Source organism: Salvelinus fontinalis, chromosome 12 (assembly GCF_029448725.1).
Source record: "Salvelinus fontinalis isolate EN_2023a chromosome 12, ASM2944872v1, whole genome shotgun sequence".
NCBI lineage: Eukaryota > Metazoa > Chordata > Actinopteri > Salmoniformes > Salmonidae > Salvelinus > Salvelinus fontinalis.
Genome location: NC_074676.1, coordinates 21,518,453 through 21,542,429, shown reverse-complemented (window position 1 = coordinate 21,542,429; position 23,977 = coordinate 21,518,453). Strand labels below are relative to the sequence as shown.

Sequence of the window (23,977 nt, the reverse complement as noted above, 5' to 3'; positions counted from 1 at the left end):
AAAATGGATCGGCGATGGCTAGAAGGCCGGTGACGTCGACCGCCGAACGCCACCCAAACAAGGAGAGGGACCGACTTCGGCGGAAGTCGTGACAGGAGGACACCGTGTTGTGCCAATATATGCCCCAAACACCAGCTTCGAGGGCATTATCACTTTTATACAACAGGTTACCAACATATTAAAATAATGATTGACATATTTTCATAATTTTTATTTTGATGAATTCATTCGTACCATTGCATCCTTCCACAGGATATAGTCCCGACACAAATCTAGGGTTGCTATCCAAGCCGACTGGTGGTTCTATCGGTTTGGTTGCCAGAGACGCAACCCGGTCGTTCAGTCTTTTTGTTCTGTATCTATGGACGCGACACAGTCGTTCGTTCTAAATGTTCCATTGCCATACTGGCTGGCAACGTTCTTATCCCTTGCTTGCTAGCTAGCCAACTATGGCTAACTTACATTCACGTCAGCCAGCATAAAAGGAAAGTTGCTGCATTTGCGTTAGTTTAAGCTGTTTTCTAGTGACATTTATTTGTATACATCCATAACAATGAGTTATTTAGACGTGATTTCGCCTGGCATAGAAAATGTGCTCACTCGTCAGGACACTGTTGTTCAGAGCAGCTAGCCAACAACACAGCTAACACAATCACTTCAAACTGAAGATGGAAAGACTACAAACTAGCACTTTGCTTCGTTTGACTTTTTTTTCAATTTCCATTTCTTTGTAGGTATCAATAAAAATTATGCCAGCTGATTCATGATTTCGACTGGCTGAGAAACGCTGCCTGCTTGTCTGTCTCGTCCCGACTCCTGATACGTTCATTACTATGGGACAGCTGGAGATCGAATTTTAATATTGAAACAATGTTGCAAATGTCAGAGAGACAGACAGCAAGGTTTATACACAAATCTCCGCTGTGAAAACTAAATATTAGTCTAAAAGAAATGTGAGAATTTCTTTTTTATGGTGGAGATTAAGTTTATACATTTCCTGGCTAGACTGATGAGACAGTGGATTGCACAGTCAGATGGAACAGAGTAAATAGGCATTTTAACAGCATAGATTTAGCCAGTGATAACTTGTGGAATAGACACCGGCTGGAATGCGGTTTTAACCAATCAGGATTAGACCCACCCGTTGTATAATAATTGTTAGTTTGTGGTGGCTAATGTTAGCTGAAGTTTTGCAGTGGCTGTTTAAAGAAAACCGAACAATGGATTCAAATTTCTCCTGGCACATAAACTACTTTCAGGATGTGGAACCGTCTAACAACAAGTTGTAAAATCCTGAACTTGTTCTTCAAGAGGAAAGTTCATAGCCAGATTGACCATTTTGACAATAGGCTTTCAAATTTTAAAGTACAACGCCATGCTCCCGAAATATTAAATATTTTGAATTAAAAGCTTGGGCTGTGTAATTTCTTTCTGATTTAAAAACAACATCTTGAATATATCCTGAGTCAAAAGTCAAAATAATGTGTTAGCCCACTGATCTAAAGCCTATACACTAGCTCAAGGAAGGGGCTAACACAATTCATCTCCAAGACAAGGTTACTCATCACTTGGGCCAAGCCTGTCACTTCTGACACCAATGTGACAGAGTGTGACTCAAACTATGTGCTTCACCTCTGTTATGTACACAGACACACACACCACACACACACACACACACACACACACCACACACACACCACACACACACACACACACACACACACACACACACACACACACACACACACACACACACACACACACACACACACACACACACACACACACACACACACACACACACACACACACACACACACCAGTGGAGGCTGGTATCACTTTAAAGTAGAGGAAGGTTCACTGTAATGGCCGAATGGGATGAATGGAACTATAACCAAAAAATGTACGAACAACAAGTTCGAGGACAGTCCGATTTATTTGCACATGCCTCACTGTGAAGTCATCATGACAGCCGACAGCACCACGGTGACAAAGGGCTTGAGTTAAGTCAAAAGATTTTCTAGTTGGTGAGCTCCCTTGGGTCAGTCAGGATCAGTTCTCCACTGGAAACCAAATTAGACTTGATTCTGGTGGTCTTCTGAACTGCAGCAGGAATGTCTCTCCCTGGAAAAAACATTTTATGTGGTCAGTTGCAAAGAGAGGGATGAGACTCAAACTGTAGGGAAGGGTAGAGGGGAATGAAACTATTTGCTGGAATGGAATGCAGCCTATCAGAGAAAAGCAACTCACTCTTTCTGTAGCATCTTGGTTCACAGGTGTCTCCAAGGGATGGCTGACACACAGCTGTATTACAATGGATGAACACCTACAAGAGACGGTACAAATTGTTTTTTTAAATGCAATAATTATCCAGCCAGATAATTACTACCCAAGAATAAATTAGAGTAGTTTAATATTTATGTAAACTATCTGCTTTTATATTACTTATGTAATTGTAAGAAATAGGCCTACCAGAAAGAACCAATTGTGACCAAGCAAGCCGATACAATTTTGTTAAATCATTAATTACCAATAATTAGTAGCAATAATTTCACAAATACCAATTGTAATAGGACAGTGAAAAGTGTTCTCAAAAATCTAATGTAAGCATAAGGTACAGCACTTCTTCTATTTCATGCATGAATTTAATAAACAGTGTTAGCATGATAATCAACAACATCAATGTAGTTTTCAACCCTCTGATTATAATTACGATTAATTTGAACTCTATGGTTCCAGTAGAATTAGAACACAGTCATACCCTCAGAATTAAATAGAACAATATCTGTAAATATGTAACATAAATGTATCTCTATGGTCATACCGTCTCCCGCAGGGGGGACATAGAGATTGGATCCACAAAGGTGAACATCTTAAGGACGAAGCGCCTGTAGTGGCTTGGGAAGGACAGACCCGAAGAGGGTCCCACATTGATGGTAGTGGTCAGGTAACGGTCATCCTGGTAAGGACATCTAATGATATGAACGGAGAGAGAGAGAGAGAGAGAGACAGAGAGAGTGAGACGTAGACAGACAGACAGATTCATGTTCAAGTATCTGTCTGTCTGTCTGCGTCAGGGTTGGCATGCCGCATGCCATGTTATGACTCTCAATTTGCCGTTACCCCCTTTACACCAGCAACGGCAAATACATTGATCAAGGCTATGAGATGAGACATTGGTTTTGATAATAAAGAGGTATTTTTTAAGTGAATAACTCCAAGAGCTGCTGAACATTTTCCTCATCTTCACAAGGAACGGCAGAACAGTAATTGGACGAAACAGTTACTAAAATGTTTATTACTTCCACTACTACCTATTCAGATATTTACCCATCAATGAGAAGGTCCCACTGGGGAAGGCTGAGAGGGTTTGGGGTTGTGGTAGCCCAGCAGCGACCCAGGGTCAGCACAATGTTGGGATCTGTCCTCGCCAGGATGCGAACCTCAGCGTACACGGGATCCCTGAGGACCTTGGTGACAGGGTAGTCTGCCTCTGTGTAGTAAGAGGTGTAGGCCACGTCCTCTGTTTCAAAAGAGGAAAGATTCATTCATTCACCCATTTATTAATCCAACAAACCAATCAATGAATTTAGTGCCACATACCTTCATTACATCCCTTGGTAAGGCATGATCCGCTGCCCAGTCTGAGCTCAACTGTGAGGGGTCCAGGAGCTATCTCAGGATTTGGAGGAGGGACCGGCCTCACGTCAATAACCACAGCCACAATGGTGCTGCCCTTATATCTGCACTGGAATGTTAGACTGGGAAGAAATGGCGTGTGGTCAGACATCTTGAAGGTGTCTGAGAGACTTTAAAGCAGGACATATAAGGTGATGACTAAAGATCCCATTGCTTATTTAACAATAAAAATTGTGTTAACTCCAGTGTCTTGTTAAAATTTCCAACCAGGGGCCTCACTTATCAAAGGTGAATGCACACAAAGAGACTCTAAACCTTGTGTTCGCCAGTTTTCCCATAAAGGTTGGCATTTATCCTTGTTGACAGGAAAGTGTGGGTATCTCCATGCAAATCTCTGACTGTGCATACACAGAACTTAGAGCGGTTGATCAATTGTCTTGCAAGCAAATATTGTTATTTTGAAAGAAATTAATGTGTACAGGAATTATAATAACGGTAAGCTAATAAGAACAGAACGTAGACCTAATCATGACATTTATACATTTTCTATTGGTAATGTATGTTGCCCAATGTGTTTCTTTAACTTTTATTATATAGGCCTAAATGATGTCTCTCCTTTTCTCACGACTGGTTTATTCCCACCATTTATCCATCGCTCATTTAATAGCCTAACATGCTCGGATGTAAAGACCGGTAGCCTATTTAAATTGGGTAGGCTACAGTATTGTTAGGAATGCAACATCATAGCCTATTTAAATTCAGAGCCTATACCAAAGCAGGATAAGCCAAATATTTAACCACAATTCGTATTTTCACGAGTGCAAAAATATAGTATGGCTCTAATTTATCAATGAAAACATGAGTATGTGCTGAGTTCGACAGTTTGAATGATCCCAATAATTTGTTGCTCAAGCTATTCTTAGAATCTCCACGTACCCCATAATTTTGTAAGAAATGTATGCACGGTTGATAAATGAGGCCCCTTGCCCCATTTATAGTACACAACAATTTAAAGTGATGGTTCCTTAGGATGTTGTTGTTATTGTGTTATTATTATTATACTTTTTAAAATATCACCTACTCATATTGGCTGTCCCTGGTGATGGAGCCAAAGGGGCCAACCCCCACTTGATATGAAGAGGACATCCTATTCTCATAGATAATAGTATCAGTTTCCTCCTGCAATAAACACAACTATGTTATACAGCTCATCTTTAAGAGGCAAAATCACTATAGCTTTAACAAAGAGCTTTTGTCACAATGTGCCAGCATCTTTAAACCTGAATAAACAATCAATGATATGATCATGATATGATCATTGTTGCAACCAATACAGGAGATGTTATCCAATTATTTGAAGGAGAGAGGAGCTACTTCCCTGTACTGAGACTGAAGCCAGGCACATGTGATACGTACCGTCATGACAGTTCCACATTCAGTGACTTTAAACTGGTAGATGGCGAAGGCAGAAGTTGTGCCAATAGCGTTGCAGTGGGGTCCGTTTCCCCCCAGCAGGCTGATGGAGTCCAGTTCTAGGTTGGGCAGAGTGGCATCCCTGGCCACCACCACCACAAACTGGCCATCCTTGGTACACTGAACAGTCACTGGTGACAAAGAGCATAACAAAAACATGAAGTTAGTGTCCTTGAGTAAATTGGAGCATGTTGGAACATGTTGATTTTAAACTGCTTCGCATAAAAATTGTCCATATATAAGTGGAAGTGGAATCAGTGAGAGTTCAGAATACAATGATTTGTTTTCTGGTGAAGTGCGATAAACAAGTTTCTCTGAGGGGGCAATACATAAAGTAAAACCGTACTGTTAAAACATGGAGTTCTAGAGTAAAATGAGCATGGTCAAACACCTACCTGCTTTTCCGTAGAAGCACATCCGTCCATCAAAACAGCAGTTAATGGCCTCACAATGGGCGGCAGTGATGTCAGGAGGTCCACAATTCACCTTGTTTTGGGGCTCAACATCACAGCTTTGCTTTAAGCCTGAGTCAGAGGGGAATTTAGGCCTCTGAGATGGCTTAGAGGGTTGGGCAGGAAACTGAAGGGCTTGAACAGGCCACTGAGGGGGAAGGGCAGGCCTCGGAAGGGGGTTGGCAGGCCACTGCTGGGGTTGGGCAGGCCTCTGAGGTGGTTGGGCAGGCCTCTGAGGTGGTTGGGCAGGCCTCTGAGGGGGTTGGGCAGGCCTCTGAGGGGGTTGGGCAGGCCTCTGAGGGGGTTGGGCAGGCCTCTGAGGGGGTTGGGCAGGCCACTGAGGGGGAAGGGCAGGCCTCGGAAGGGGGTTGGCAGGCCACTGCTGGGGTTGGGCAGGCCTCTGAGGTGGTTGGGCAGGCCTCTGAGGGGGTTGGGCAGGCCTCTGAGGGGTTTGGGGAGGCCATGACGGTGGTGTCTGGATGGGTGGCCACCCTGGTTTTTCAAAGTAATTCTGAGCATCACACAGCCAGCCAAGCGTGGCCACTGCCACTAGACAAACTACACTCCACTTCATCGCAATGGCTTCGCTACAAGAACTAATCCGCAATGTTCACTGGATGCTGTGATGAGGATGAAGGAATTGCGGCCACCTTTATAATAGATGGAGCGTTGTTTACTTATTGGAAATCCGCCCCCTCTTTATCTGACCGTTCCTTTTCTGAGGGGTCAAGGTTTTAGCCCTGGCTAATGTTCCTTTAGTAGCACACTATTCAAAACAGTTGTGTAACATTTGCGAACATCCAACATTTCGGTCATGGCCTTGAGAAAGGTCTTTGTGACCGACACGTCATGTCATTGGAGGCTTTGCCAGTTCTGTCAGTATCTAATTTGCTCCTAGTTGTTGCATGTGACAATATATATATTTATTTATATACTTATTTTGATAGTCAGAAACAATCCAAAATGATTTACGCATTATAAATAGATAATTAGACAATTTTGTATATATTACAGTCTTTTTCAATCACTTTGGTGCCATTTTCACAAGTATATAGTACATTTTCACAACTCTAAGCACAAAAATCTAAACAGATCATTAAAATGGCTTGTGGTCAAAGCTATAAGCATAGTACAACAAACAAATTCATAAAATCACTTTTACACTGCACCAAATCACTCTTAAAATCTACTTTTCAAAATGCAATATTCACATTACTTTTGATGTTTTTTCTTGTTATTTGTTAACAATACATTTAACTAATCACTTAATCAAACTGCTCAAAACTGATAAATACTGAACCAAAATGATTTAGTGCATAGTTCACATATAGTTTGATAACTGCTGAACATTGTGAAGTTCTAAATTCTTACATCATTAATGTATCAATTAACAATATACAGGGCGGCAGGTAGCCTAGCGGTTAAGAGCGTTGGGCCAGTAACCGAAAGGTCGCTGGTTTCGAATCTCCGAGCTAACCAGGTGAAAAACATGTCGATGTGCCCTTGAGCAAAGCAAGGCTGGGTTTTTCACACTCAACAGTTTCACATATGTTTCAAGAATGGTCCACCACCTGAAGAACATCCAGCCAACTTGACACAACTGTGGGAATGATTGGATTCAATATGGGCCAGCATCCCTGTGGACCGCTTCTAGAATTTATCCCAAAACGAATTGAGGCTATTCTGAGTGCAAAGGAGGGTGCAACTCAATAGTAGCAAGGTGTTCTTAATGTTTTGTATACTCAGTGTATAGTGTAGTGTACAATGCATTTCTGAAATTCCTGGGTTGTATATACTGTTTTTTCAACCACTTTGGAACATTTTTCAGAAGTGGTATATTTTCAAAACTCTAAGTAAAAAACTCAAAACTGATAACACTTCTAATGCCCCCTATCTTATGTTCAGAAGCTTCGATTGTACATTCATTGGGGTTTCACACACCTTCACATTTAGTCGTTTATGCCAAATCAAAGTTTTCCTTGAAATACCATGTGCACCTTTTGATTAGTCACCGATACAGTAGATAATGATAGGCTCACCATTTAGTCATTTGAACTACCATTTAATCCAATGGAATAAATTACAGGATACACATTTCAAAACGTATTTTTGAAGTGCTGAATAGAAAGAATAGTAGATATAATTTTTATACACTATTTGACTATAACTTGACATGCACACTTTTTAAAATAACTTGTGTCAAATGGCAGGTTGAGAGTATGTTGACAAATATGTCAGTCTTACAGTTTCATTATCCTTATACCATCGTGTCCCAAACTAGGGGTCGTGACCCGATGTGGGGTAAACATCGGCCATTTATAACATAACATTTTTCACATGGCGGGGTTGCAAATACATGCAGTATTTACAGCCACATCCATATATTATTTGGTTGCAACATAAATTGATGTCAAATTGATGCATTATGAGGTAAAAGATAAACATTTACAGTGTTCAGCAGTTATCAAACTATATACGTTAACTAGCAAATCCAGGACTTGCAGAATAAATTAGGACAGCATTCACACCACTTGACTTTTTCCACATTTTGTTGTGTTACAAAGTGGGATTAAAATGTATTTAATTGTCTTTTTTTGTTAACAATCTAGACAAAATACCCTCTGAAAGTGTAAGAAAATGTTTAATTTGTAAATAAAAACATGGAAAATAAAACAATCATTCTGTACATCTTGATTTGATAAGTATTCAACCCCCTGAGTCCATACATGTTAGAATCACCTTTGGCAGCAGTTACAGCTGTGAAAGTCTCGAAAAGCTTTCCACACCTGGACTGTGCAATATTTGCCCATTATTCTTTTCAAAATTATTCAAGCTCCGTCAAATTGGTTGTTGATCATTGCTAGACAACCATTTTCAGGTCTTGCCATAGATTTTCAAGCAGATTCAGGCCAAAACTGTAACTCAGCCTCTCAGGAACATTCACTGTCTTCTTGGTAAGCAACTCCAGTGTCGATTTGGCTTTGTATTTTAGGTTATTGTCCTGCTGACAAAGTTGTCTAGGAGCTGGTTACGAGGTGACTGTGTCTGTTGGTGGGATGTTGTTATAAACCCTCTCTAGACCAATTACCCTGAATTTAAATTCCTTATCTTCTTTCAACTCAAGCCAAACTCAACCCAACTACCTCAACCCATGGCAGATTCCAAAGACAAACTCAAAACCTCTCAACAAACTAAGCGGTAAACCTTAATATCCACTGAATTCTGAAAACTTTCAGGAATTTGGGGAATTAGCTTAACATGTAAAATATATAAAATAATACAATAAGATGCTTTACAAATTAAAACATACAATCATAAAGATGTAAATATAACGCATTCAATTCGTGAAAATCATAGAAAAGTAAAATTGTGTTTATATGAACAGCATGAAATAAGGCTGAAAATGCTAAATACTCTATTCCACTCGGTAATGGCTACTGTATTATTCATTATTGTGTTATACAGTTTTTCCCGCAATTGGTTTAGAACATTGTGGGGATCAAAGCTCCATGCTCTAAAAACAATCACCAAAACAACCTTTTTATGAGATTTGGAAACACCTAAAACACATTTGCTACTCTTTTTAAATATTCAGACAAAACCTTTTATGTAACATGCCCTTTATGTAAGTTACACATCATTTTGTCAGTTGCTTAAGTGTATAGGAATGAGTGGATCGTAAAGACAGATCGTCCAGAGCCGTGGTTATGGGGCAACATTCCCACCAACAAGCAAATGTGTGCTTTCCCACTGAAGACCAGTGTTCAATTGCCATCTCCGCCTTTAATGTCATGTGTCTGTCTAAATAAAGCAAAAAATACTAAAGGTAGAGTGAAATTCCACTCTCCATAAAAGGAATGCGACCTTTACTAGTTCAGGATTTAAATGAACACTCAGTGATGTTAAAAAAACATTGGTGTTGATAGCCTGAGTGTGAGTGTAGTAAAACGTTGACACTCAAAACCACACCCATCATTATCATATTTCCCAGCATGCTTTATTGCAGGTTGATATTTTGTTTCAATATCTGTGTTTTTACATGCACATTGATTGATTAATTGATCTTAGGCTGTACAAAGATAAATAGCATACATTTTTCTAAACTAATCCAATCTGTTAGGAGGTGGATTTATTGCACCCATTAATAAGATGGTTGTTCCCATTTAAATGGTTTAGGTTGTCATCTTTGCCCAATTCTTCCTACTATGGCAGTCATTGTAAATGCATTTTGTGGGTGATTAAAAATGTACGATCACTGGATATCTTGACATGGGCTGGATTCTAACAGGAATTAAATATCACTTTTCAAGCCAACATAATGTGACTTGCCTGATGCGGCCTGTAAACCAGGAGTTTCAGACCACAGTTTTGGTAACACTAGGATGTTGAGGTACAGCTTTAAGGATGATATAGTGATTTATGCACTCACTTGGTGAAGGATTAATATATATTCAATGCAACAACCATGTCTCTGCCACAAGGAAACACGGCTATGGATGGTAAATTTCAACGTTTATAACAGGCACTCTGAGATATATGCATATATTTGCTTATATTTGCCTATGTCCCAGTGTGCCTTTAGAGTGAATGTTGGAATTACCACCCATGACTGTGTTTGTTAGTGACAGAGAGTTAGTCATTGCATTCACCTGCATGCTAGGTGCTTATCAAGGGCTGCAGTAAAATGCATGTTGTTATATGTGTGCTCAAATACCAGAAGGTACACCATTTACTTTTTTCCCCTTCTGTTTACTATTGGCTGAGTCAACCAATAGCGTTGCACCTTAAACCTTCAACCTTTAAATTTCTCCAGGACCATCTGCTTTCATACCACAAGGTAAGATTAAAAACAACATGAAATATACTTCAATGGTGATATTAACCAGAGCCAAGTTGTTTTCCAACAGTATAATTTAAGTAGCAACTGCTAACTTGTGGCCATCAAAAGTTGCTGCTTAGCTTACCTGCTTGGCAAGCTATCTAGCTAGCATGGTAATGGTACAGTAAACTTACAGTAGCTCTAGCATTCATTTTCATAGGTAAGAGAACTGTCAAAGTTGATGAGATATCAAATATAATGCAATCTGCTAACGTTACCAAGGTTAAGTTATTGCCCATTTTAGTAAACACTGTTTAGCTATTTCAGATAGCTAAGTTTGTTAGTTATCTAGCTAACATTTGCTATCTAAACAGCTTGCAGTACGGTCACACATTATTTGGTAAAGTGACAGTAGCATTCACTTTCAATGGGGGGAGCTGTCAGAGTTCGTGTAACCTGATTTTCTTTTGACTTTTTTTGCTAGGAGCTATATTATTATGCCAGCTAATTTAGACAATGCTTTGATATCCATGGGATAAAATGTGACCTGATTCAGGAAACTAGGCGTATGTCGTCAGTCATGACTTCACAGTAGAGCCGTTTGAACGTAAAATATATATTTTTATCAAAATGCGTTTTTTGGCAGGAATGCCTTCTCGAACATGTAAACTTCATGTGCCTTAATATCAAACGTGTATGCCATCTGTAAATATGAATAAAATTGTTAAATTATGAGCCTAGTTGTTTTAGCCACAGAAAAAGTAGCAACCTTCCCATTTGCCATGATTGGCTGAGATAATGAGTGGGCTGGACATGCCAAGAGATGAGTTTGGATTGGTCTGCCATATAGCACGCGTCTGTCTATTGGAGTAGGTCAGTATGTTTAGGTAATCGTGTTGAACATGCTTTTTTAGAAATGTTTGGTGTTGTAAAACTGCATAAACCTAATGTCAAGTTAAAGTGTACTGTTAGCTAGCTAACGTTAGCTGGTTGGCTCGCTAGCTAATGTTATGTGTGCTCTCCACTTTCTGGAGGACTGAGTTTTGAAATCAGTAGAATTCGAGTATGATAGCTAAGGAGATGGAGAAAACATCAGTCTGGATTACATATTCAAACTAAGGGCAACCATGCAATGCAACAGACAGGAGACCATCCAACCATGATGTACGGTAAGATAGTCTAGCTAGCTACATTTTCAGATATTACACGTTTCTAATTTTGACAAAGTGGTTTCATTTCAAGTGTACTGTTAGTTAGCTAACATTAGCTGGCTGGGTCGCTAGCTAACGTTATGTGTATGATCTTATTCTCCGTATCTCAGACACATTTGCTTGACTAGTTGTAGCCGTAGAACCTGGTTGGTTAGCTACCTGCAGATTCATGCAGGGTAGTAACGTCATGAGTTGTGATTATGGGCCATTGTTTCGCTAGTTAGCTAGCTACATGTCTTAACAAAAGACTCCACTATGTAAGTATCCATTTCAATAGAATGTCAATGCAACTGTTGATAGACGCACAAGCTGGTAAATTCGCTCTGGCCATCTACTCCGATTTCAGACCACAGGTAAGATAGTCTCTAGCTAGCTACATTTTCAGATATAACGCGTTTCTAATTTTGACAGAAGTATTTTAATTTCAAGTTAGTGTACTGTTAGCTGGCTGGCTCGCTAACCAACATTACGTTATGCATTGGGATTCAATGTTTACATAGTTAGCTATCTAGATACATTTCTTAACAAAAGACTCTCGTTTTAGTGTGCCAGAGCGCAGAATAAGTGATGCATTTTTTTAATCCTCAACACCAGTTGAATATGTCCGGTGGTCAGTAAACGTAGGCAACAAAGCAGAATTCAATTGTTGCCAGCAGCACAGTTACAGTCACCAACGCTCTGGATAACATGAATACGGCCAAACCAGCTCTGCTAGTGTGAGTAAAATGGTCAGAGTGGGGTGTTCTGTCATTGTGTCTGGAAGTAGCTAGCCAATGTTAGCCAGTTAGCTTGGGTGCTTGAATTGTGAGGTCAGAGCTTTCGGATCAACCATACTTATTGGCCAGAGCGGCCAGTGTGCGCTCTGAACGCGAAACGCACTGAATTTGCAAAAGGACAATCTGACAGCACAGTTTCTGTCACCAAGATAACATAACAGCCTAACCAGCTCTGCTAGGGCGAGTAATGTTCAGTGAGCTGTTCTCTCTCTCTTAATTGTCTGGAAGTAGCTGGCAAGTTAGTACAGGACGCTCGGATCAACCCTTAAAGAGATGGGTGGTGATAAGGCTTAAGAGGGTGTGAACAATGCTGAATAGGTGTAGACAAAGAAGGGCTCTCCAATAGTAGTACCAAAACATTGAAAGACGGTTTTCTCAAAAGTGAGTTTACAAGTTGATCAACTTTCAAAGCAGAATTACTTTCCCATTGTTTCCTCAAATGCAGTGTATGATATACCGTTTTGTAGCTCTGAGTCTCTACATTTATGCAACATAAAAAACAGAAATTAAAATGTTGCTACATAAGACAGAATCCAGGTTGTGAGTCACAAATGTCTTATAAACATCAGGCCATAGCGAACATTACCTATATACCTATGTATTTGTTTATTAATTAAAATCAGTCAGCCTAAGTTGACAAATTTGCCATGATGCTTGATTAGCATACTTGCTTGACAAATATCCCAATAACATAATGTATTCTTGTAGGCTGACTCTATTAGCCAAGTTTACATTAGGTTTGCTATGTATTTCTAATTGTTATTGTGGTAGTGTGATATTCATCCTGTTTGTTTCAGATGTCTAAAAAGCCCCATAAGCCCATAAGGGAGTGCGTACATTTGCCACCACAGGGGTTTGGCCTGCCGATGCGGGCAATAGGCCAGCTCCGAGGTGGTATAACCTTTCATAGGTATGTATTATGACGAGATAATGGCAACATGCATAGGCCTATGACATTTGAACTTTGTGTTCCTATAGAAAACATACTGTACTACTAGAAATACCTGTCATTAAATGTAGGCCTTTACACTAATGAACAGCAACGTTATTATAATAATTGGCCATCAAATTGTCATTGCAACAAAGAGACTATTCACAGTGTCAAAGTCCCAAGCTGTGATCTTGTCAACCAATCACAACAGGTTAAGGGAAGTTCCAGAGAGATCTAGACTGCATCACCCTTTGATACTGTGGGGGATGGATAGTGGGGTTAGCTGCTTGAAAGAGCTGTGAGATGGTGAACTCACCAGCAGGGGACTTCCTAACACAGGCTTCCTTATTTATTGTTACAGATAGAGAATTGTCAAATGCAGGTCCGTGGACAACTCCTCCAGGGGATTCAGAGATGATGTGTTTGTGGATTTCACCCCCAGAAGTTAGAAGTTAAAATTAATAAAGTTAACAGGCTAAAACGACATGTATTCTCTTTTCTGATTTACTGAAATTAGATATCGTGCTGTAATGTTGTCTCTGTATTTCCCCCCTATATTTTAAGCAGGTCTCTACCAGTGGACCTACTGGACCAGTACCTACAGCTCCACCAGTGCCTGTGTCTGCTGTACAGGCTCCTTCATTGACGACTGCATTGAATTTGTCAATGGTAAATATTACAATTTTTTGTCACATTATTTTTCCTGAACTACTATGGCTCTGCTGCCATGATAGAACACTGACTCGGTTTCCTCCTCGGTTCATCGGGACTTAGGTTTTACTTTCTCTTTTGCTGTTCAATAAGCAAATGTTTTGGGGGCTCATATGTCTGCAGCAAGACCAAACCTTAACTTGGCAAGGAAGCTTGCTCAGCCAAATACAGTACAGGCTAATCTGTTAAAAAATTGGTTTGTATTGATCATTTGTTTCTATAACCGTATAACTTTAAATAATCTTAATGCAACTACATATCTGTTACAGACACAATATGTCCGTAGCTCGGCCAAGTTGTCTACAGCCTTTGTGAATGCCCCCACCCTTCCACCGGCCTCTGTGAGGGCCTAAACCCTTTTCTGGCCTCTGTGAGGGCCCCCACCCCTACTCGGCATCTGCGAGTGCCCCAATCCCTGCAATGCTGTCAAGAAGTGACATTTTACCTACTACATGCACTATTGTCATTTTAGAACTCCAGTGCCTTCCGAAAGTATTCCCACCCCTTAACTTTTTCCACATTTTGCTGTGTTACAGCCTGAAATTAAAATTGATACAATTTAGATTTTGTGTCACTAATCTACACACAATACCCCGACACAACAGTGGTAGGCCTGATCACCAACAATGATGAGACAGCCTATAGGGAGGAGGTCAGAGACTGGGCCGGGTGGTGCCAGAATAACAACCTATCCCTCAACGTAACCAAAACTAAGGAGATGATTGTGGACTACAGGAAAAGGAGGAGGTGATTTTGCAGAGAGCCACATCAATTTACAGAAATACTCATAATAAACATTGATTAAAGATACAAGTGTTTAGATAAACTTCTCCTTAATGCAACCGCTGTGTCAGATTTGTTTTAAACTTAACGGAAAAAGCACACCATGGCTGTGCCGTGTGCAAATTATAAAAGTACATGGCCATTAAGGCCAGATTGTTCTTCAAGATATTCAAACGTTTATAGATGACCAGCAGGGTCAAATAATAATCATAATCACAGTTAAATGGCTCTGATAGGAGGAAACTGAGGATGGATCAACAACATTGTAGTTACGCCACAATATTTACCTAAATGACAGAGTGAAAAGAAGCAAACTTGCACAGAAAAAAACATATTCTAAAACATGCATCCTGTTTAAAATAAGGCACTAAAGTAAAACTACAAAAAATGTGGCAAAGAAAGTAACTTTTTGTCCAGATTGCAAAGCGTTATGTTTGGGGCAAATCCAACACAACACATCACTGAGTACCATTCTTCATATTTTCAAGCATGGTGGTGACTGCATCATGTTATGGGTATGTTTGTCATCGGAAAGGACTAGGGCATTTTTCAGGATAAAAAGAAAAGGAATAGAGCTAAGTACAGACACAGTTGTAGAGAAAAACCTGGTTCAGTCTGCTTTCCAAAAGTGGAAGACAAACCCACCAGCAGGACAATAAACTAAATGCCAAATATACACTGGAGTTACTAACCAAACAACACTGAATATTCCTGAGTGGCCTTAGTTACAGTTTTGACTTAAATTGGCTTGTAAATCTTTAAAATCTATGGCATGACTTGAAAATGGTTGTCTACCAATGATCAACAACCAACTCGACAGGGCTTGAAGAATTTTTTGATTCAATATGCACAGCACTTCATAATTCTCTGAAATGGAATAAACTGTTCCTGATACTGATTCCAATGAATTGCCCCAAACCTCAACAGGGGGCTTGAAATTATATTGATTTAGATGTTTCAGGAGCCAATTTACACGGGGCATGACATGAGAAATGCGTGTCTACATGTGCTGGACCATCAAGCACATCACAAGAGAACAACTGTGTTACTATGCCTGGTGTTAGCTTTACTTCTTTGAATGTGTGGTAGGCCCCTCTGTCTGTCAGTGGCGAACCACTTTGCAAGTACACATGAGCAAAAACCTCTACTACTTTGATCAATGCTTATAACCTCTCCCTGCATGTCTACCTTACCATGTTGTTCTGTCAGCTGTACAATGGTGAGATCACTGTTTGGATACATCAATGTGAAGACACTATACATATCGTTCCTGTCTTCACTTGCTATGACAAACATCTGTTTAGGGGGCAGGCGAATAATGTCTGAGCTCAATACAAATTCAACACTGGTCAGATCCTTATTCTCACTCTGATCAATGGCATGTAAGTACTTGGTACCATCAGAACCTACAGTGTACATGTATGTCGTCTCTCATGAACCCCTGCTAACAAGTTTCTCATCATCAAAGTCCATTGGCCAGACCATGCTCTTAGCCTCTTGGGCAGTTAAAAGCTCTCAGTAACTGAACTGAGATGCTGTGATTGTTGGTCTTCTGTTTACCCATGAACTCGCTCAAATGGAAAGCATCAGAAACCACATACTTAACCATAGTCCCAAACATAATTATTCAAGTGGCTATGGAGGTGCATAGCCACTTGCATATGTGATGTATGAATGAGGTAATGGAGTACAGGTGTGCATCATGATGAAGCACAGGTGCGCGTAATGATGGTTCCCAGGACCGGTGGTTAGTAAACCGGCGACGTTGAATGCCAGAGAGGAGGACCGGGAGAAGACGTGACATTAGCCATAGAAAAAGCGAGAAACCTTCTCGCTAGCCATGATTGGCTGAGATAATGAATGGGCTGGACATGCCGAGAGATGAGTGTGGATTGGTCTGCCATGTAGCACCTTCTGTCTATAACATGAGCTGCTCGGTGTGTGTAGAGAATCCTTTCTACTGCAGCTTTTTTGAAAGATATCATGGAGAACTGCAAAAGTGTTGCTACTGCTCTCAATAACACTGCGGCCAAGAATTTTTCAGGCGCTATCGACAAAGCTCTGTGAGGAAAAAGTTGTTTTGAGCTACTTTCTGGAGGACGAACATTTGATACTGACTCTCTCGGACTCTGAAAATTAATCAGACGATGAGAACATCCCTGATTTTAGGTAAAAACTATTTTCATTGAACCAGACATTGTAGAGTCTTCTGATGACTGTGATGGGGAAGAAACGGCGATCAACAGTGTTGCTGTCACGGAAGAAGATGACCCGAGTTTTGAAATCAGTGGAATGCCTGGTGGAAGCAGAGTATGAAAAGGAGATTAATACAATTCTGGCATTTGATTGCAAAATGCAGTGGGAGACAAAAAGAGAAGACAGAAGGCTGTTGTATAAAACACCTGTCTCCGGATTACATCTTCAAACTAAGGCAAAACCATGGCATCCGTGACAGAAAGGGAGAAAGATATGGTGATTCTTATAGCATTGCACACAGTCAGTTTGAATCAGAGTGACTTGACACAACAAGCCAAGCAAACTGTACAAACAAAACGGACACAACGTCTTATTTAATGAAAGGGCTTGCAGTCTGCCGTAAAGCATTTGGGTAAGAGTCAAGCTATATTTTCAAATATTATACATTACAAATTTTGTCAGAAAGTTGTTTTCATTGCAAGTTAAAGGGACTGTTAAATAGCTTGCTCACCTGTTAATGTATGATCAGTGTGGTAACTTTATTTGTATCTCAGAAATTCATTTGCATTGCTAGTTTTAGCCTAATGTTAGTTAGCTAACTAACATTGCACCTAGTTGGTTAGCTTTAGCTAGCTATGCCAATCGATTTTGTTTTACTAGTACTCTATGGGTTGGGATTATAGTTAATTGTTTAGCTAACATGTCGAAATAAAAGACTCCACTTCGCGAGATGATTACATGACCCATCAAGTTAGCCAGTTGTGTCTGGCAGTGATAACGGCCATCTATTGTATAATAATAATGCTAATATATTTGTATCTGGAATTTGTCTTTCAGCATCAGTAGAACAAGTCTGACTCCTCCACCAGTCATACAAGGAGAATGGTCTAATGCCTCCCATTAAAAAGAGAGCATGCGCAAGCAATCACAGGTTACACCTGAAGCATAAGGACTTGCAGCGAATTGTGAACTTCATGAACAACTACAGTGGGGAGAACAAGTATTGGATGCACTGCCGATTTTGCAGGTTTTCCTACTTACAAAGCATGTAGAGGTCTGTAATTTTTTATCATAGGTACACTTCAACTGTGAGAGACGGAATCTAAAACAAAAATCCAGAAAATTACATTTTTTGTTTGATCACAAAGCAAACCCTCCTAGTGTATCTGTTTGGAATACCCAAGCTCTTATCATTGAACAATTCTAAGCATTTTTAGAATACCAAATCAAAGATATCTTAAAACATTCCCCCCAAATACGAGAATAAAGACTACCAACCTTTTCTTTAGACTGGGAAAAGCAATGTATTTTGGATCTCGTCACCACCTCTGTCGTGTACCAGTTCGCCCCTGGCCTGAAATTGACCCTCAACTCAGAGGTCAGGTCTTTGTCTCAGCAATAATAGTTTTCAGAGCCCTCTACTGTTCTCTCTACCCATCCTTCAATCCCCCATCCCATCATGCTTTTCCCTCTTATGGCTTTACCTACATTTTTTACACTTTTTCTGTTTTAGTTTTTAAGAATGTAGGTACAGTAGTAATAATAATAACAATAATTTAAAATGTGTACTCTTGGGGCGAAAAGAAAGTATATAAGTCAACATGAGTGCATATCCATAATCACAGTAAACTGTTATAATAATCGAAAAAAAGAATACATGTATAATAATATAATAAACAAAACTTTGACTGAATGTGCCTCCATGAAGAATCCCTCCCTAATAGGTCCCTTCTCCCTCAATAGGACACCCCCAGCACCTCTACCATCTCCATCACCCCCCCCCCCCCCCCCCCCTTCAACCACAATACACAATAATTATAATAATATAAAAAAAATATATATACCAAGAAATATACACTGCTCAAAAGAATAAAGGGAACACTTAAACAACACAATGTAACTCCAAGTCAATCACACTTCTGTGAAATCGAGAGCATCCTGTCGGGCTGTATCACCGCCTGGTACGGCAACTGCTCCGCCCACAACCGTAAGGCTCTCCAGAGGGTAGTGAGGTCTGCACAACGCATCACCGGGGGCAAACTACCTGCTCTCCAGGACACCTACACCACCCGATGTCACAGGAAGGCCATAAAGATCATCGAGGACAACAACCACCCAAGCCATTGCCTGTTCACCCCACTATCATCCAGAAGGCGAGGTCAGTACAGGTGCATCAAAGCAGGGACCGAGAGACTGAAAAACAGCTTCTATCTCAAGGCTGTTAAACAGCCACCACTAACATTTAGTGGCCGCTGCCAACATACTGACTCAACTCCAGCCACTTTAATAATGGGAATTGATGGAAATTATGTAAAAATGTACCACTAGCCACTTTAAACAATGCCACTTAATATAATGTTTACATACCCTACATTACTCATCTCATACGTATATGTATATACTGTACTCTATATCATCTACTGCATCTTGCCATCTTTATGTAATACATGTACATGTATCACTAGCCACTTTAAACTATGCCACTTTATGTTTACATACCCTACATTACTCATCTCATATGTATATACTGTACTCTATACCATCTACTGCATCTTGCCTATGCCGTTCTGTACCATTACTCATTCATATATCTTTATGTACATATTCTGTATCCCTTTACACTTGTGTGTATAAGGTAGTAGTTGTGGAATTGTTAGGGTAGATTACTTGTTGGTTATTACTGCATTGTCGGAACTAGAAGCACAAGCATTTTGCTACACTCGCATTAACATCTGCTAACCATGTGTATGTGACAAATAAAATTTGATTTGATTTGAAACTATCCACTTAGGAAGCAACACTGATTGACAATAAATGTCACATGCTGTTGTGCAAATGGAATAGACAACAGGTGGAAATTATAGGCAATTAGCAAGACACCCCCAATAAAGGAGTGGTTCTGCAGGTGGTGACCACAGACCGCTTCTCAGTTCCTATGCTTCTTGGCTGATGTTTTGGTCACTTTTGAATGCTGGCGGTGCTCTCACTCTAGTGTTAGCATGAGACGGAGTCTACAACCCACACAAGTGGCTCAGGTAGTGCAGCTCATCCAGGACGGCAAATCAATGCGAGCTGTGGCAAGAAGGTTTGCTGTGTCTGTCAGCGTAGTGTCCAGAGCATGGAGGCGCTACCAGGAGACAGGCCAGTACATCAGGAGACGTGGAGGAGGCCGTAGGAGGGCAACAACCCAGCAGCAGGACCGCTACCTCCGCCTTTGTGCAAGGAGGAGCAGGAGGAGTACTGCCAGAGCCCTGCAAAATGACCTCCAGCAGGCCACAAAGGTGCATGTGTCTGCTCAAACGGTCAGAAACAGACTCCATGAGGGTGGTATGAGGGCCCGACGTCCACAGGTGGGGGTTGTGCTTACAGCCCAACACCGTGCAGGACGTTTGGCATTTGCCAGCGAACACCAAGATTGGCAAATTCGCCACTGGCGCCCTGTGCTCTTCACAGATGAAAGCAGGTTCACACTGAGCACATGTGACAGACGTGACAGAGTGGAGACGCCGTGGAGAACATTCTGCTGCCTGCAACATCCTCCAGCATGACCGGTTTGGCGGTGGGTCAGTCATGGTGTGGGGTGGCATTTCTTTGGGGGGCCGCACAGCCCTCCATGTGCTCGCCAGAGGTAGCCTGACTGCCATTAGGTACCGAGATGAGATCCTCAGACCCCTTGTGAGACCATATGCTGGTGCGGTTGGCCCTGGGTTCCTCCTAATGCAAGACAATGCTAGACCTCATGTGGCTGGAGTGTGTCAGCAGTTCCTGCAAGAGGAAGGCATTGATGCTATGGACTGGCCCGCCCGTTCCCCAGAATCCAATTGAGCACATCTGGGACATCATGTCTCGCTCCATCCACCAACGCCACGTTGCACCACAGACTGTCCAGGAGTTGGCGGATGCTTTAGTCCAGGTCTGGGAGGAGATCCCTCAGGAGACTATCGCCACCTCATCAGGAGCATGCCCAGGCGTTGTAGGGAGGTCATACAGGCACGTGGAGGCCACACACACTACTGATCCTAATTTTGACTTGTTTTAAGGACATTACATCAAAGTTGGATCAGCCTGTAGTGTTGTTTTCCACTTTAATTTTGAGTGTGACTCCAAATACAGACCTCCATGGGTTGATAAATTTGATTTCCATTGATCATTTTTGTGTGATTTTGTTGTCAGCACATTCAACTATGTAAAGAAAAAAGTATTTAATAAGAATATTTCATTCATTCAGATCTAGGATGTGTTATTTTAGTGTTCCCTTTATTTTTTTTAGCAGTGTATTTACACACACATGTACAGTACATATACATAAACATATTCAAAGGACACTCAACTTCTCCTATCTCTTTTCCTACATCAGATATGCAGGTGACATTTCCACCTGGATGACAGCACAGAGATGCTCTTCATCCGAGGGAATGCCTGCCCATTCTCAGATGTTAGATAATCTGAGAAGATCACATCATTTACATTCCAGCCCTTGTCAGCTCCAGATTTGACTACTTCAACTCACACCCTGCTGGAATCCCTGCATTATCAGATTCCACTCTGTTATTAATCACTATATTGTACTCAATAAAGTCTTTCAAAATGCTGTACTTTTATTAACATACATGTTCAGATCATCCCTGAGAGAGAAGGGGTGTAATATCTCCAGATGGGCGTGTGGTACCTTCCTCACCCATGCCAACAAGATGTTACTTCTTGTGGGGTCTTTGTCTTGAAAGTAAGTATGAGAGTATAAGTAATGTACAATTAACCTACTGAAAGTATACTGACTAAAAGGCAAAACAGAACTGCCAAATGATATTATAGCTGTGTCATTGTAAACTTGTGAATTAGAATCTTAAGTGTAATATCATTTTATTGGGGAAAACTGAAATGCCCATCAAATTTTTTTCCCAGTTTGCTGAATGTGTTCTGAAGGAGTCGTCGATTGTCTTTTCAAATACGGACAAAGATGTTTAACATCATGAGAGAAGAAATAGCAGTCACTCTCCTCCAAAACACTGGTGTGTTCAATGTCTAATTTAAAATAATTGTAGATTTAAAAAAAAATAAAAATAAAATAAACATGGATCTTTCCAAGTTATCTTTGATCCAACTTCTGACTACATGGCCACTAAAATACATGTATTTAAATAAATATGTTACAAGAAATCTATACTATTCCATTGTTCCCTGTTTGCTCAGAAAAATACATGTAAAGATGTATAGACTAATTGACATTATGTTTTGTTAGATGGCCTGAGCCAACTGTGCCACTTCTGTGGGGAGGTGGACAATAATGAGGAAGTCACTAACTGGGTAATTGCTTGTTCACTTCTAAAGGCACATTTTTAGGAGTAGGAGGCAAGAAAATAGCCTTGCGAAATCGTCCCCCACCAACTTCTATTTTCCTTAATTTTGTGGCTAGAGTCAAATACTTTCTGTGGCACACACTACTGGTCAACATGAGCTACCAAAATGATTCTGAAGTGTGGCAGGACTTGCAGTGCCAAGGTAGAAGGGGGAACATTTTGGCAGGCAAGAAAATGGCCTTGCCGAACCCCCCCCCCCCCCCCTATTTTTGACTGCTGTCATATTGACACTTATATTCATTATAATGCCATTATTGCTTTTGTGCCGATTTTCACTATTTATCAAGCACACTTAAAATTATGTTTATCATTTGACCACGCGTACTGCTGACCGTGCGTCTGTATATTAAAATAAGCTGTTACCTTGTTCCAACACATTGTTTCTGTTTCATAGTTCTAACAAAGGCATCCCATGAATACAATTGAACAGTTGAATTTTGGTGTTCGCGTTTTTTTGTTTTTACATATAGCCTACAGTAACACCAACTAATAAATGCTATTTAAAATTAAAAAATGATTATTCCAATGTTACCTAACACCTTCATGAACACAAACAAATAATTATTTTTGAGATAGCATATATGAAATGTATTAATTATTATGTTAGAATGTTGTAGTCAGAATAACTGCTCCTTAGCTTGAAGGGGGACCCTCGAGGCCCAGCGGTTCTAGTGTTAATCTTCCCTTGGTCAATCTATTGCTCAGTTATCACTTGGCACATGTAGTAAATCATTCTGTAGTTGTACCTTTAAACATGTTAAGGTAAACATCCCCATAGTGTTCACATTTCGCTCATGTAAATGTTGCACCCACATTAAAATATTAAACAATTGATTTGGGAAATATCTAGTATTTGCTACTTTCTTCATTAACATATGATTTCAAGTTGTATTGGATTTATTTTTATCTATTAAAGAAATGGAATACGTGTTGTTTAAAATATATACTCCCCTGAAGTAAGTTCATTTAAAGTTATGTGATTTGGTTTATGATAAACTTCATTGTTGTTTAACACAGTAACAAAAACCTGATCTAATTTGCATATTCATACTCAGTTTGCAGCAACCAGAATGTTCCCCACACGTTTCCCAGACTTGTTTGCCAGAAATTCACAAGTTGCTGCAAATTTACAGCAAAACTAATTTGCATGTAAAAATAAAAGAAACGTCCTCTCACTGTCAACTAAGTTTATTTTCAGCTAACTTAACATGTAAATATTTGTATGAACATAACAAGATTCAACTACTGAGACATAAACTGAACAAGTTCCACAGACATGTGACTAACAGAAATGGAATAATGTGTCCCTGAACAAGGGGGGTCAAAATCAAAGTAACAGTCAGTATCTGGTGTGGCCACCAGCTGCATTAAGTACTGCAGTGCATGGCAACAACATATAGCCTACAGTAACATCAGCTAATACATGCTATTTTGCTAAAAAACAAATTAAGGATTATTCTAATGTTACATAACACCTTCATGAACACAACCAAATTATTATTTTTGAGATAGCATATATGAAATACATTACACTGTTAGAATGTTCCTCCTCCTCCTCAAGGACTGCACCAGATTTGCCAGTTCTTGCTGTGAGATGTTACCCCACTCTTCCACCAAAGGACCATGCAA

The 23,977-nt window shown here is 40.3% G+C and overlaps 1 protein-coding gene and 2 long non-coding RNA genes across 6 annotated transcripts; 2 read left to right on the top strand and 1 right to left on the bottom strand.

Annotated features, from left to right (window-relative positions):
• Window positions 1-1,917: 1,917 nt before the first annotated feature.
• Window positions 1,918-6,200, bottom strand: LOC129866964 (zona pellucida sperm-binding protein 4-like). Its single transcript, XM_055940024.1, has 8 exons — window positions 5,508-6,200; window positions 5,056-5,243; window positions 4,721-4,818; window positions 3,604-3,761; window positions 3,331-3,523; window positions 2,825-2,972; window positions 2,251-2,326; window positions 1,918-2,124 (listed from the first exon to the last, which is right to left on the bottom strand). Exons 1-8 carry the CDS (start codon window positions 6,136-6,138, stop codon window positions 2,021-2,023), a joined length of 1,596 nt encoding a protein of 531 aa, XP_055795999.1. The 5' UTR covers window positions 6,139-6,200; the 3' UTR covers window positions 1,918-2,020.
• Window positions 6,201-10,312: 4,112 nt separating this feature from the next.
• Window positions 10,313-18,431, top strand: LOC129866969 (uncharacterized). 4 transcript variants are annotated; one of them, XR_008761562.1, is made up of 5 exons: window positions 10,313-10,401; window positions 13,168-13,280; window positions 13,663-13,745; window positions 13,869-13,970; window positions 17,829-18,431. It is a non-coding gene; the product is annotated as an uncharacterized LOC129866969 (long non-coding RNA). The 4 variants fall into 4 exon arrangements; XR_008761560.1 differs by having other exon boundaries at window positions 13,866-13,970; XR_008761563.1 differs by lacking the exon at window positions 10,313-10,401 and adding an exon at window positions 11,407-11,547 and having other exon boundaries at window positions 13,866-13,970.
• Window positions 18,432-18,796: 365 nt separating this feature from the next.
• LOC129866971 (uncharacterized) lies at window positions 18,797-21,582 on the top strand. The gene is made up of 2 exons (XR_008761565.1): window positions 18,797-19,149; window positions 21,349-21,582. It is a non-coding gene; the product is annotated as an uncharacterized LOC129866971 (long non-coding RNA).
• The last annotated feature ends 2,395 nt before the right edge of the window (window positions 21,583-23,977 follow it).

What these genes read in the sequence shown, in the direction of transcription:
- LOC129866964 (XM_055940024.1), bottom strand. Translation starts at nt 6,138, where the DNA reads ATGAAGTGGAGTGTAGTTTGTCTAGTGGCAGTGGCCACGCTTGGCTGG. An exon ending in TGTCCCCCCTGCGGGAGACG is followed by an intron (nt 2,327 to 2,824) that starts GTATGACCATAG and finishes CGTCTCTTGTAG; the next exon opens with GTGTTCATCCATTGTAATAC. An exon ending in ACCAAGATGCTACAGAAAGA is followed by an intron (nt 2,125 to 2,250) that starts GTGAGTTGCTTT and finishes TGTTTTTTCCAG; the next exon opens with GGAGAGACATTCCTGCTGCA.